Here is a 14,709-nt window from a genome sequence, read left to right on the forward strand (position 1 = left end):
GGTCAGGAAGGAGAGACATGCATGTCTCTGCTAAGAGAGGCAATACTCGGGAGCCAGAAAATTAAGAGTGGGTGCCTTGGCTAGACTATAGAGGGGAACTACAGGTGCAGTTGCCCTGAACTATGACACCAAGAAGGAAGTATATCAACTGAAAAAGTCAGTCTTTTAATTTATAATGTTTTACCTTTGATAAGATAAGGGTGGTTGCAGCACTTTCTGAGTTCCATCATAGTGTTAACTAGATTGGGTACATTAGCTTGGCCAGCTCCTTTTGACAAGAATGCAAAGTTCTTCTCCAAAATTGCCCGATAATATTTCTTCTGGATATTAGTTAGTTCTACTTCAATTATAGTTTCTTCCTTGGGAGCTAACTTTTTCTCTACATCTTCCTTCAACCGTCTCAGCATCATTGGTTTCAGGATAGCTTGTAACTTTTGCACCTGAATAAAATATATATATATAACTGGAATGTATGCAAAGGTAACAAAGAAGCTTAATTTAACATTTTACAATCTACATTACCTGCTTGCCAGATTTACATGAAATATTTGCTTGGAAGGGACATAGTCTCACTCTCAGAGACAAGTTACCAAAGTAATTTTTCAAGTGCTCTGATTAAGAAAGGAAGCTTTTAGCATTTGTCAGCAGACAGCCTGGCCTCAAAGAGGAAGAACTTGAATTTCCATTAATCTTATTCCTTTATTTATCATAGCCACATAATTTGTTATTTAATAGGAAAAAACGAATTATTTAATACCAAATAAATAGCAAATCTTTACAGGTTATATTTCATTTAGAGATGTTTGTTCTGTGCATCAAATTTGTGATGCTAAGTACACGTCCTTGGCTTGCTTAAAAATTTGAGAGGGTGAACCCTCTCTTTACCGTCTTGTGTCATGAAGTGAAATTAAATATCTATATGAAGAACTGATCTGCGTGACGGTTGATAGTAAGTTAGTCACCCAAATTCTTTTGGCACTGACTGAAAGGGCAGTGGAGGCAGAAAGGATTTAAGTATAACCCATTTATAAACCATAGTATTAAAGAGAAAAACAAAACAAAAAACATCCTCAAATTATTCACTCAAATTGGTATTTTGCAAGTAGAAAATTAAGAAGTTGTTTATATGTAGTACCTGCTCCTCCGTTTTAAGGTCCCCAAATTCCTGCATGAATGTAGATTCAGCAGGAAAACGCAAAGGTTCAAGAAAATGAAGGAGGCTAAACAGTTCTTCTACTGTGTTCTGCAGTGGCGTGCCTGTCAACAGCACTTTGTGCTCCTATATAAAGACATAGATGTCACATGAAATTCTTATGTGCACAGTTAGCAAAATGTTTTTTTTTTTTTTGTTTCTGAGCACTAACATCGAATTGATTTCAGTACACAAGCACTAGAGATCTGATGGTTTATAAACAAAAGGAAGAGCATCAGTAAGCAAACTATTTGAGAACCAGAATTTCTCTAAACTTTACATTAATATCATGTGTCCAGTGGTCTATGGCTAAGATACTATGTTAATAAACTTCAAACTACATTATTAATCTGTGAACAAAAAACTCTTGTTACAGCCAAGTAATAAAGAAATAGTTACACACTTTATTTCCCTCTTTCTAATATTCACATACACTTCTCTCTCAATAATTACTGAAGTTTATAGTAGAAATTAGAATACCAAATTTGACAGTTGATACATTTAGTCTAGTACTGTGCTTCTGACAGCAGGCAATATCTAATGCTTCAACGTAAAGTAAAAATTTATAAACTCAAAAAAATCCCATAATGCATCTAGTCATTTGTGCATTATAATACATGAATAGTCAATGGCAATGAATTCCTTTTAGAACCTTCCAGGAGACCAGACCATGGCCTCAGGCATAAGGTGTTATAACCCTTAAATCTTAAGCAAGTAAGTTGCAAACATATAAGCAATATCATCATCCAGTTCCTTTTAAAGGTGTCAATATTTGTGTATACTAAGAAGTTGAAAAATACTGTATAAATAAGAACTATGATTGCAGTTAAAACTCTGATTCAAAATAAATTAAGCTATCAGAAACAGATCTAGTAAAATGGATTCTGCTTATGCAAGTTGCATTTCAATCCCACAAAACTATATTTGAAAAGGTTTCTGAAAATTGTACACCTTAAGCTGCGAAAACTATCAGTAGTGGAATAATAAAACTTTCATAGCTGCCCACATATAAAACACGCTCTTTATGTCTAACAATTAAACAGCCTTATAATTTATTGTAGTATTCTCCCGAACAGGAAAGAAATCTCATTAAACCAAGTAAATGAAATGCAGCCACTCACAAGATTCATGAGTTTGAGTCCCTCCAGAAGTTTGCAATTTTTATTCTTCAGCCTGTGCGCTTCATCAATAATAACACACCGCCATTCAATTGCATTGAGTTCTGGACAGCCACCAAGAATCATTTCAAAAGTGGTGATAATAGCTTGGAACCGGTAAGTACCTCGAATGATACGCCCCTAGAGATTTATTAACAAACGTAACAGTTTGTCACATTATCTTGAATCTTCTCATTTTTCATTCTCAAGTTGCCAGTTTTGCTACTGAAATATAATCCAGTAGTGTTTTAAATCTTGAGGTATAAATCCTTTTCATCTTACCAGAGACTCACTACGATTGTGCAATTCTATAATTAATACTAAATGAATAACTGTCCATTTTCAGTAATGCTGTGTTGTTTCATGGACAATAAATTTCTAACCAATTTGAGTTGCTTTTCAATCATTAAGTGTCCTATCAAATAGAAGCATTTAGATAATAACACACTCTTATCATCTGAACAAAAGGCTATCTTAAGCATCTACAAAATGGAATCTAGACAATCAATCATAATACTGGATGGGACACCATTATGCACTAGTAAACTGTAAAAATTGCATATCAGCCACTCAGAATCAACTTATTCATAAAAATTCAACATTTAAAAACCCCTGTAATTTTAGCAATATATATGTCCGTTCTGCAGAAAGGCAGAATACAATAGTTCACACAGTATAGTGAGCAACTATCACTGTCACAGCCTATTGCACCAAACCTCAGTCACACACTTCATATCATTCAATATAACAAAAAACATTTTAAATAGAACTTTGCCTAAAAGAAAGTTCATACAACATGGTTTTCCTGTTTTGGATCAACATTTTGGTTTTGAAAACAAATGTTTCCCTTATATTTTTATATTCTGCAAAACCTTGATCTTTATATAGAAGAAAAAAGAGTAGAGTAACTCCTCGCTTAAAGTTGTAGTTATGTTCCTGAAAAATGCTACTTTAAGCACAACCATGTCAAGCGAATCCAATTTCCCTACAAGAATTAATGTAAATAGGAGGGGGTTAGGTTCTAGGGAAATTTTTTTTCACCAGACAAAAGACTATATTATATACACACACACACACACACATATATACACACACACACACACACGGTATAAGTTTTAAACAAACAATTTAATACTGTATACAGCAATGACGATTGTGAAGGTTGGTTGAGGTGGTGAAGTCAGAGGGTGGAAGAGGGTGGGATATTTCCCAGGGAATGATCTTACTGCTAAATGATTAACTTGCACTGGCTGAGTGCTCAAGGGTTAACACATGGTTGTTAATGTAGCCTCACACTCCACAAAGCAGCACGAATGGAGGGAGGGGAGACAGCGAGATAGAGAGACACACCATGTGTGATAGGTTTCAGAGTAGCAGCCGTGTTAGTCTGTATTTGCAAAAAGGAGTACTTGTGGCACCTTAGAGACTAAAATTTGAGCATAAGCTTTCGTAAGCTACAGCTCACTTCATCGGATGTAAGTAATCTAGTTAGATATGCGTTAGATTCTGTTTTGTTTAAATGGTTGATAAAAAGTTGTGCTGAATGGAATGTATATTCCTGTTTTTGTGTCTTTTGTAACTTAAGGTTTTGCATAGAGGGATTCTCTATGTTTTGAATCTGATTACCCTGTAAGGTATTTACCATCCTGATTTTACAGAAGTGATTCTTTTACTTTTTCTTTAATTAAAATTCTTCTTTAAGAACCTGATTGCTTTTTCCTTGTTCTTAAGATCCAAGGGTTTGGGTCTGTGTTCATCTATGCAAATTGGTGAGGATTTTTATCAAGCCTTCCCCAGAAAAGGGGATGTAGGGCTTGGGAGGATTTTGGGGGGGAAAGACGTTTCCAAGCGGCCTCTTTCCTGGTTATATATTTATTAGACACTTGGTGGTGGCAGCAATAAAGTCCAAGGGCAAAAGGTAAAATAGTTTGTACCTTGGGGAAGTTTTAACCTAAGCTGGTAAAAATAAGCTTAGGGGGTTTTTCATGCAGGTCCCCACATCTGTACCCTAGAGTTCAGAGTGGGGAAGCTACCTTGACATGGAGATGCACACTGCCCCTTTAAGTACTCTGACTCCTCTCTAAGTACACTACTTTTTTAAGTAGATCAGCAAGTTGAGAGAGCAGCTGCTGCCAGCAAGTTGCCTCCCTCCTGAGCCCTGTCATGTCCCCACCTTGCTCTGTGGAGATGGGGAAAAGGAGTGGCAGGGAGGAGACACCCTGACTTTAGCACCCCTTTCCCCATTCTCTCCCTCCCTCCCCCCACACAGCAAGCAGGAGGCTCCTGGGAGCAGCTGCAAGGGATAGGGCAGGAGCAGCACAAGGCAGTGGGGGGAGGGACAGCTGAACTGCCCGGCAATTGATAGTCTGCTGGGCGGCTGTCACACAGGGAACTTAGGGGAGCGGGGAGCTGATAGGGGGCTGCCAGTCCACTCTGGTTTCAACCCCCACCAGCTAGCGCCAATGGGCTGCTCTGTCTGCAAGCAGTGGACAAAGCAGGCTGCTGCCAAACAACATTATTAGGAAGCATTGCGCAACTTTAAATGACCATCTTCTCTAATTGATCAGCAAGGTAACAAAGAAACAACATTAACCAGGACAACATTAAGTGAGGAGTTACTGTATTATCCTGTAACAGTTCCATTGATATTACGGCCTTCCCGCCACAGGCACCAACGCTGCAAGTTGTTCAATGGGCTCTGTTCAGGCACAGGGGTCCACCTGGGAAGAGCCCAAATGAACTACTTTCACCACTGTGGCCTAGATCAGAGTCCTGGATTACTTATTTTGCTAAGACTGCCATATTGTTTATATCTCAGAGCACCTTTAATGAAAACATTATGTATTGCTCTTGGAAGAATTATTAATGTACAGATAAAATGATCAATCACATTATGTAGGCACTGATCCTGACTCCATAGTTAAGGATGAATTCATATCATACATATCGCAACAAATAAAATACATCAGTGAACTACTGTAAACTTCATAGGCCATCAGATTATTGTTTCTTTGGGTTCTGGGAATCTAGAACTGCTCCGTTTAGTTTCACTTATAATTTTGAAAATGAAGTAAACAGAAAGGTGGGGGAAAATTTTTTTTCTCAGACCTTCTTTACACAGTATGAAGTAGTAAAATAGGACACAAGTCAATTTAAAAATATCTTTTCCATGTTACATTTGATGTTTAGAATTTAGGTTTTGTATTTTGAAAAAACTATAAAACCAAATATAAATGTAAATTTAATTAATATTTTTAAATGAAAAAAATGCCTCTCTCAGGAAGTAAAAAATGGCCTTTGTAATGCTGGAAATAGCACACAAGAATCAAACAGTTTAGTCTAAGACAGGGCATATGCAAAAAGAAAGAACGTAAATGATGAAAATGAAATCAAATTTTTTTTTTAGTTATTTCAATAAAACACAAGTTACTAGTAATACATGTAAATTTTTTAATATATACAATTTGGATCTCAGTAGTGTTCATTTAAATCTTGAAAGGGAATTAATAGCCTTATACAAAGCAAGTAAATTAATTTTCTTTGAGACTATGTAAAGCTTGGAGAACTTCACTTTCTTTTCCATCTACTCTGCAAATTCAGGCCCAGATCCTGCAGTTGACTATATTTGGGCTCACCCTCGCCTCCCCATAGAGCCCTACTGAAGTCAGTGATGGGTTACACCATGCATAGTCAAGTGCAAAATTGGAGGGGCTCAATGATCTAGAGGAGCTGGAACAATACCAATTTTACCACATATATTAAACTCACCCATTATCACACACTAAAGATTGATAAATAGTAATTAAAAATATATACTCTGATGTAAAACGGCTTTTACTAAGACACATACCACTGATCTCTACCGTGTGATTTTCCTAGTTGTTATCTGAACTGGGTTACTAAGTTAGCCAGTAAGCTAGTGTACAAACACATCACTACAATACCTGTGAGTCCCTGAAGTACATCTCATACTGCTGTATCATCTGCCTGCTAACCATGCTCCCATGATATACCACGACATTAAGATCAGTCCATGTGCGAAATTCTCTTTCCCAATTGGTTATAGTGGAAAGTGGAGCTATGATCAGGAAAGGCCCTCGTATACCAGTCAGGAGGATTTCATAGAGGAATGTAATTGACTGGATGGTTTTGCCAAGACCCATTTCATCTGCTAAAATGCAGTTTCGTCTGAAATTACAAATATTTGTTATTAGGCTAGAGGGAACCATAAATGTTGCACTTTTACTCAAAAGGACACTATCTGAAAACAATTAAGGTTCATAAAAATATAAGTCTAAAACAGATAATCAAAACTGAGGCAGTGCAGAATAGGCTCAACGGTATTCCTCCCACTGTAATAAAAGCATGAAACTGGGTACCCACCCAGAGGTCGAACTGTACCTCTTAATGTAAAAACCCAGGAGGCAGTCAGGGAGGAGGAGAACTCCACAAGGTTCCTCTTGCAGAGTTTTCTTCAATTCTCTCTCTCACGGTAGTGTCAGCCTAACCACCGTCCTCCCAGTAAGACTAGGGAATTAGGCTACAAACCACACAGATTCGCTAGAAGGATCTACTGGAGGTGAGGTCCTGTGACCCTACATCAGCTCCTGGCTCTGTGCATATTCTGTGGAGGATCCAGCACACATGGGAGGGGTGAGTACCATGCTTGGAATATCCCATCTGCATCCAGATATAGGACCTATGATGTCCCCATCCCAAATTTTGGCCACTACAACTAGGACAACAGGTTTAAGGCCCCCAGTGCTAGCTTAACACTGGTAACATCCTTATGTCTAAGCTCCTGGAATGCTGTAAATATATGCATTTCCTTATGTTCTTTCTTCAACTTGTTTGTCCTTATGTGTGCTTTATTACTTTTTGAGACACAGAAGCCGGCAGTATAGAGACCCCCACCTGTTCCTTCCACAAGTCCCTTCCATTCCATTTTGTGCTATAAATGTTCAAAACCCTGCTGGTGACTTATTTCTGGAGCAGTCTTGGCTTGCCCTCAACCTCCTCCACCTTCTAATGGTTTTTTACTTCCCCTTTCTCTGGTACTCCAATAAGCAAGGGTCTGACCCTTTTGTCTTCCCTGCTTAAATGATATACTGGTGACCTGTGCACTTCACTGTCTTCTAGGATCCAACTTCCAGTAAAGTGCAGTGTTTGGGGTTTAGTTAAGTAAAAAAAACATTAATAGAACTTTTTGTTTGTTTGACTTTTAGTTAAAATAAAATCTCAAAGACTTGCAAAAGGATGCACATATCCAGACTGACAATCTGTATAACAAATTTCAATTGAAAGCCTCTTAAATATTTTCCTAGGTTTAACTTTTCCGCTTAAATACAGAAAAGTCAATGCAAATGAAACTAAAGCACTATTCCTTCACGATAATATAGCAATCCATTTTACCTGTAATATAATGTTGAAATTTACATCAAAATGTTCAGTGCCCTTACCTATTGTACCAGTTGAAAAGGAGCCAGTTGAGTCCTTCCAGTTGGTATTCCCTGAGCTGGTTGCCATTTTTATATTCTCTGGACTGTTCTAGCTTCTTCCAGGAGTTAGGAGGAGGTCGGTCCTTAAAGGAAAACAAAAATATTTTAAACTAAGCATAAATATTTTTCTGTTTCCAAAACATCTCTGTACTCTGTTTTTCCTCAGAGAGTGACTTGAAGGATTATGAGTTTGCCTGTTTTTCTGTGGTTGGGAAGGTTCTTGTTATTGTTACTCTCTATTGATTAAATTAATTCATGAATGTGAATTTACATACATTTATTACACATATGCCTAGAGCTCACGAGAAATGCTTTATTAATAAATTGAAAAACATATAAATCAAAATCAAATGTAACTGACTTTTTAGAAATAAATGCTAATAGTTAAAAGATTGCTTTGAATGTTACAGGAAGGAAAAAAAGATACAGTCTCGGCAGACTGAAAAGGCCTACTAAATGTTTGTTCAGATGACACTTACATCAAGTTTGCTCTGTTTCCCCACCCAACCTCCCAAAAGAATTAGGTAACAGATACATAAAACACTTCTGGAAAATGGTGACATTTTAAACAAGTACCAGAGGAACTGAGCAAGATATTAGCAAAAGAGGCTAATATGGCCTTCAAAAATGAAGAAATAAACTGCAAAGCCTGCACATTAAGCAACAAGGAAAAAACCACTGATTTTGTACAAAAAGTCATGCACCCTCTCCACCCCCTTGATTATTTATTTTGCCATAAAATAAAATCAGAGTTTTACTATATATGCCTTTTATGGTACATCGTGACAATGACATATACGACTTCTCTTTCAACAAAAGTAATTTATTTGTTGTACATAATTTTCTTCCTATTAAGTTTTTAATTTGTTCAATTATTATCAAGAGGAGAAAAATAAGTCAGGAAATAGCTATGGAGTATATTGTGACAGTTATATTTGCATATTTGCTCTGGTGTGGAAATGTAGGACCTAATTATCTCTCTGTTCATTTTAGTAGTGGATTTCTCTACAAAAGTGTTTTCTCCACTCACCTTTGTAAGTTCTACAATGGTAATTTACTTTCTATTACTCATCTCTTATTTTAAAGCTTTGCAGAAAGTTATCAGAATACTTCTGTAATTTTTTCTGATTAATAAAGTTAAGTATCTTACTAACAGCTATATATGCAGGCAGTATACGAGAACAGGAACATTTACAGTAGAACCTCATAGTTGCAAATACCAGAGTTACAAACAGTCAACCACAGACCTCATTTAGAATCAGACGTACGCTATCAGGCAGCAGCAAGATTCCCCGCCCCACCCCAAAAAAAGCAAATAGAGAACAGTCCTGTTAAACAAACTACTTTAAAAAAAAAAAAAAAAAAAGGAAAGCAGCATTCTTCTGCATAGTAAAGTTTCAAAGTTGTATTAAGTCAACGTTCAGTTGTAAACTTTTGAAAGAACAACCATAACGTTTTGCTCAGAGTTATGGACATTTCAAAGTTATGAACAACCTCCATTCCCGAGTTGTTCATAACTCTGAGGTTCTACTGTATCCGTACTTAACTGAGAATGTCTTGTCTGGGTAATAAAGTTCACAGACCTATTACAGTAGGTCTTCACCCTATCTGCAGCTTTGGAGGCAGAAAAAGAAATGTCTGTTACTTGCAGGAAGCGAATGGACATTAAGATTGGACAGTCCTTGATGACCCAGCCAGTTTTAGTTCTGCCTCCATAAGTGCAGGCAGACAGTTCTAGACTCTCCCTGATGCAGAATATACCACATCTGTGACCTTAACATATAAAAGAGAGAGCTGTAATGCATAAACTTGTAAGAGTGTTTTCAGTACACCTTACAGATTTTCAGTGAAACTTATACTATATTTTAATACAGTCAAAGCTTTAAAGCTGGAAAGGAAAAGTCCTATTTGACAAATTAGGTATATTTTTACCAATCTCCTTGAATCAGGCCTGGAAGCTTGCAGTTGTTCAAAATCTTCTATTTTTGCCTGGTCTACATCTTCTTTTAACTCCCAGGTGCTGTCCTCATATGGCAATGAACACCATTTTACTAGGTAGTAAATAACAGGCTGCAGGAAAATAAATCCTTAATATTAGCAATTTGTGTACTATAGACTTGAAGCAAAAATTATTGTGCGAGTTTAATGGCTTGAGTTTAGCAGGAGGTCAGACAGATGGTCATAATGGTCTCCTCTAGCCTTAAAAAAAATAAATCTATGAATATGTGACTCTTACAGCTGAATTTAATGTTCTCCATTCCCTTAACATAATTTTTTGTTTTTGTCATCTCATGCTTTTGTTTTGACTAGGTTTTTAGGGCATTCACTTTGTATTTTATTCTTCTCTAAATACCTAGTACCTAGTAATACTACAAAAAATGAAAAGGCATTACATTCTATAGAGTTTCTATTTTCCTTAGAGGGCTCAAAATACATATTGAACAAAAGGAGTGACAAACACACACACACACACACTTCAGTCAAAACCACTGATGAAACTCACATCATTAAGATTTTATTCTGAAGTCCACTAAAATAAAAACATGTGATACATCCACAAAACACAGAGAATTTGTGTTCTTGGCTTACTTCAAGCTACATTTGGTCAAATATTTACCTCACCAGTGTCCTTATCTTCACAAAAGGAGACTTCTAGCACCCGGTCCACTTCAACATAGTCAGGATTAAAAGGTTCTTCTTCCATCTACAATTCAAGAGTAATATAATTAGTAATCTGGGGTTATTTGGAGAGGAGATCAGTGCTGCTGTGATTTAATACACCAGCTTTTACCTGTTTAGGTATAAATATAAGTAAGCAGTCTCAATCTAATGCCTGTGAGCTTCTGTCCACATTATCCACCTCAAAACCACTGCTCTGCTGTGATACCTACCGAAAACTTGACAACGGTTAGGCTGCTGGTATACAGAGACCACAGCCTATCATACTGACCAGTTTCGTCTGTTTCCTTGTTCTCCCTCGGTCTGTCTATATCCATCTGTTGTCTCTTGTCTTATACTTAGATTGTAAGCCCTTTGGGGTAGTAACTGTCTTTTTGTTCTGTGTCTGTACAGAGCCTAGCCAGGACCATGGAGTTCTGGTCCATGACTAGACTCCCAGGCACTACAGCAACAGAAATAACAATAAAAACAACACCACCAAACAATTAGAGACAAATGATGCCACAGAGTGACCTAGCTCAAGAGTAGAAGTAGTATTGTAATTTAGGATTGAAGTACCCTGACATCACTATGTCAGGAAGTCTGCACTATACCCATACTCTGCGTGTCTGTCAGTCATTAATAGAATCAGTCTCTCCTGATCACAAAGTTACATAATTAATCCTGACTTTAAAAGACACAAGTACTTAAGTAACTACAGATGACATTCTTTTGGATCAAATAAATTTTAAGGAAGAGAAAAATCCAAGACCTTTTTATTTAGCATTAAAATTCAACCACGTAATTCAAAATAAATGCAAAAATAAAGAAAGAATTTGTAAAGCTTTTGGCAAGCAAAAGTCTAATTTACTGTGTATTTTTCTTACATCTGCAAAAAAGTGGGCTCTTTGTGCTTGCCTCAGCTTGAACCGTTTAATTTTCTGCTGGATTCTTTTATCCTTCAAAAGCTGCTGTTCTGTGGCCCATTCACAGTGAAGATAGGAGCTAAAATTATAAAACATTAAGTTAAAATATTATTACAAGAAAGTTTTTATACTTATTTTATCCTACAGGTTCCACAATATGCAATCATCGAAAGAGGACAGCAATGTGTCTTCACATACATTTTTATGTACACAATATGTTCTACCATGTTGTTCAATCAGTCGATTCCCCCTCCTTCCACATACATGCACTTTAGATTGACCCCATGTGGTTAAGGCACCCTTAATGAATAACATATCAATCACCTTTTCCCTCTCTAGAGCTCAAAGACATTTTAGGCCCCAATTCTGCAATGTATTGCATATGGACTGATTTCAGCAAGCGGATGGAACCCCATTGAAATTGATGGGGCTCCATACAGCTGCAGCAGTTTACTCACACACCTCACTCTGCAAGATCAGGGTCTTTGCTCATGCAGTGATAAGAGAATTAACATCTTAATAGAAATAGCTTATTAGAAAAAAAAATCTTGCTAAGTAAGTTTCAGTTCTTTTAGTGAGAAAACTTTTAAACCCCAGAACATCTGGGCCCCAATTCTGGAGATTTACACCGAGGAGTAATAATTTGATGAGATTATTCACATGCATAAAATTAACCAAGTGCCCAAGTCTTTGCAATTGAAAGATCTTAGTGATGAGAGGAAAGACGTATAAGCCATATGAAAGAAGGCTCTTTTTCATCATCAACCATTACTATTTTCCATTTTGGATTCAAGTTTATCATGCCTGTCTCATTGGCTTCAATAATTGTGATTGTATCCAGGTGGTCCAGTTCAGAACATCATCCTCACCTCAAGTGTGCCAGGAAAAGGGGGAGCTTGTAGCTAGCTTCAGTTGCTCCTCTCTTTGTTTTCCAAAGTGGCAGCCTAGCTCACTAGTCTGCACTTCTGGTTCAACCTTTGTTTTATGGCTGCAAGCTGAAATTCAGATTGGGTTCCCCAACTCCCTGTTGCATGGCTCCGAGGAAAAGGGTAAAGAATACACACTGTATCCAATTAACTCCCTGTTACAGGGAAACCTGGAAATCTAAAGGCGGCTGCTGGCAGGACCCAGCAGGGCAAAGCCACAGGTAACACAGTGTGGGAACTTCTGTAGCAAAAATGCTGAATTCCCCGAATTCCTAAATTCTGTAGGAGCAAAAATATATAGTACAGAAGGGCCTTATTTAACATGATGCAACACTTCACATATCTTAAAGCTTGTTTCAGGCTTTCTACAAACTCAGGAAGACAACACTCTTGTGATATAATACTTACTAGTTCTTGTATTTTACAAAAAATTCTTCTTCTTCCATTGTCATTCCAGCAGATATCTAAGAAAGTAAATTCAAGATTTTTTAGACTCATGAACATTTAAAGCACATCTTAGAATAAATAATTCCCTCGTGTACACACCACCCTCATTTTAGTCACAATTACTCACTTCTTTCTTCACTATCCTGGAGGATAAAATTTTATCTACAATTGCTGCATCTTCTTCACTTGGATTCTCCTAATAAATGTGGAAAAATAATTAAATGATTACAGTCAGTACTAGGCAATCTCTTTAGAGATGTATAAGGCTGAAAAAGCCTGGGAAACACAGTGGAACGTTAAAAGGCCAGCATGTACTGCAAAAACAGTTTCTTTGTCTCTTTTTCTTAATGTACATAAACTTTCCATTTCCTTTCAGCCAGTGACAAAAATCTTTCAATAAATCTTTCCCTGGACTGGTTATTAACTTGTCACTTTGTTTATTTCACAAAATCCAGATGAACACAAAATCAGTATTTTTAAAATGTGTATTCTAAAGTAATCATTGTACCTTTTACTTTGGTGAGGTCAATTCAATTCACTTTCTGTACCATATATAACCAGAGAAGCGGTACTTTATTGTTCAAAAATTTAAGGATGTAATGCTGAAGTTCCAACATGTGCTAGCATTTTGCTGATCCATCACACTATTTTTTCTTTCAGTTAAAGTATAAAATAGTTTCCATGTTTTTTAAAATCGAATGCTTATTTCTGTGAAGCTCACACAGTGTCACCAAAGCCCCCTCTGGGTTCTATATATTAATGAAAATGTTAGATTGAACTGAATACAGACCCTTTTAATAAACTTCTTTTCTACACAGTATGCAAGATGTCTCAATTTTTAATAGGTACTTATCTTTAACTGTAACTTAATTAAGCTGGCTAATATTTTTGTCAGAGAAGGAAAAGCGTTAATGGGCCATTTAGCTGATAGCGTTCATGAAAGCTTAGCAAGATGCCAACTGCATTTATATAAAGCGTATTTTAATAATAATCATGTTTTAATTTCTAATTGTTCTGCTTGAAGGTTAAGATGGTTTATAATATTACTTTATTATAGGTGAGATGTGGCATTATTCAGCACAATATATCCTATGTAAGATATGGATATCTTATAAAGCAAGTTTTTCAAAAACATCTCAATAGGTATTTGTTGGGTTACTTCTTATCCTCGTAGCAAGGTCATCTGGAAGCAACAATGGTTGTTTGAGTATAAGAGACTACATAAGCATATGTTGATGTCTCATGGAAAGTTAAAAATCATGGTAGTACAGAATGCAGAATTATCTCTAGAATGTTTGTCTTTTCTTCCTTAGCTTTTTTAGAATTTCAGAATGAAAACAGGGCATGGCCTCTCTTCTACTGTTTACTTTCTAAAATCATACCCGTCTCTTTGAGTCATCAAAATAATTGATTAGTTCGACATCAAACTGTGATCCTAGTTTTCTATGATAAAAAAACCCCAAAATTTGCCAAAAAAACCCCCATAAAAATCCATGTTTTTCCCAGACTAAAATGAAACGCTGAACTTGAATTTCCCTAGCCACAATTTATACAGGTATCAGTTGAACATAATGTGTTACTGATATATTTACATTTTTAAGCAAGTCTGAAGCCTACCAGTGCCATTATCATTATAATAAAATAAAATTAACAGAATTGTGATTTGTATTTCTTATATATACACACCAAATACTTCTATGTCTCCATTCTGTATTTTCAGCTAATATAGTTTGGGCTGTCAGCCTGGGCAGCAGGGCTTGGATGCCGCCCAGAGCTCAAGCCCAAGCCTGCAGCCCCGGGCTCAGGTTGACAGCCCTGGTTCTGTTAATATGGACAGCCGGATAACGGAGGCACAGTAGAACCCTGTTTTATCTGAATGTGTTTTTATTTTTTCACAAAATGTAA

The 14,709-nt window shown here is 36.7% G+C and overlaps 1 protein-coding gene across 15 annotated transcripts in view; it reads right to left on the minus strand.

The window, feature by feature from the left end:
- The window catches only part of CHD9 (chromodomain helicase DNA binding protein 9), a 191,683-nt gene that overhangs the window by 74,840 nt on the left and 102,134 nt on the right, over positions 1-14,709 (minus strand). For all 15 annotated transcript variants that reach the window (XM_075118360.1, XM_075118359.1, XM_075118357.1 and 12 more), the window contains 10 exons: positions 12,932-13,000; positions 12,766-12,821; positions 11,393-11,510; positions 10,465-10,551; positions 9,780-9,917; positions 7,809-7,930; positions 6,294-6,537; positions 2,314-2,490; positions 1,136-1,279; positions 185-440 (listed from right to left, as the gene is read on the minus strand). In XM_075118360.1, coding sequence (XP_074974461.1) covers positions 185-440; positions 1,136-1,279; positions 2,314-2,490; positions 6,294-6,537; positions 7,809-7,930; positions 9,780-9,917; positions 10,465-10,551; positions 11,393-11,510; positions 12,766-12,821; positions 12,932-13,000 — 1,411 coding nt within the window. The remainder of the gene's footprint in view (positions 1-184; positions 441-1,135; positions 1,280-2,313; positions 2,491-6,293; positions 6,538-7,808; positions 7,931-9,779; positions 9,918-10,464; positions 10,552-11,392; positions 11,511-12,765; positions 12,822-12,931; positions 13,001-14,709) is intronic.

This window comes from Caretta caretta, chromosome 12, assembly GCF_965140235.1.
Source record: "Caretta caretta isolate rCarCar2 chromosome 12, rCarCar1.hap1, whole genome shotgun sequence".
Lineage (NCBI taxonomy): Eukaryota > Metazoa > Chordata > Testudines > Cheloniidae > Caretta > Caretta caretta.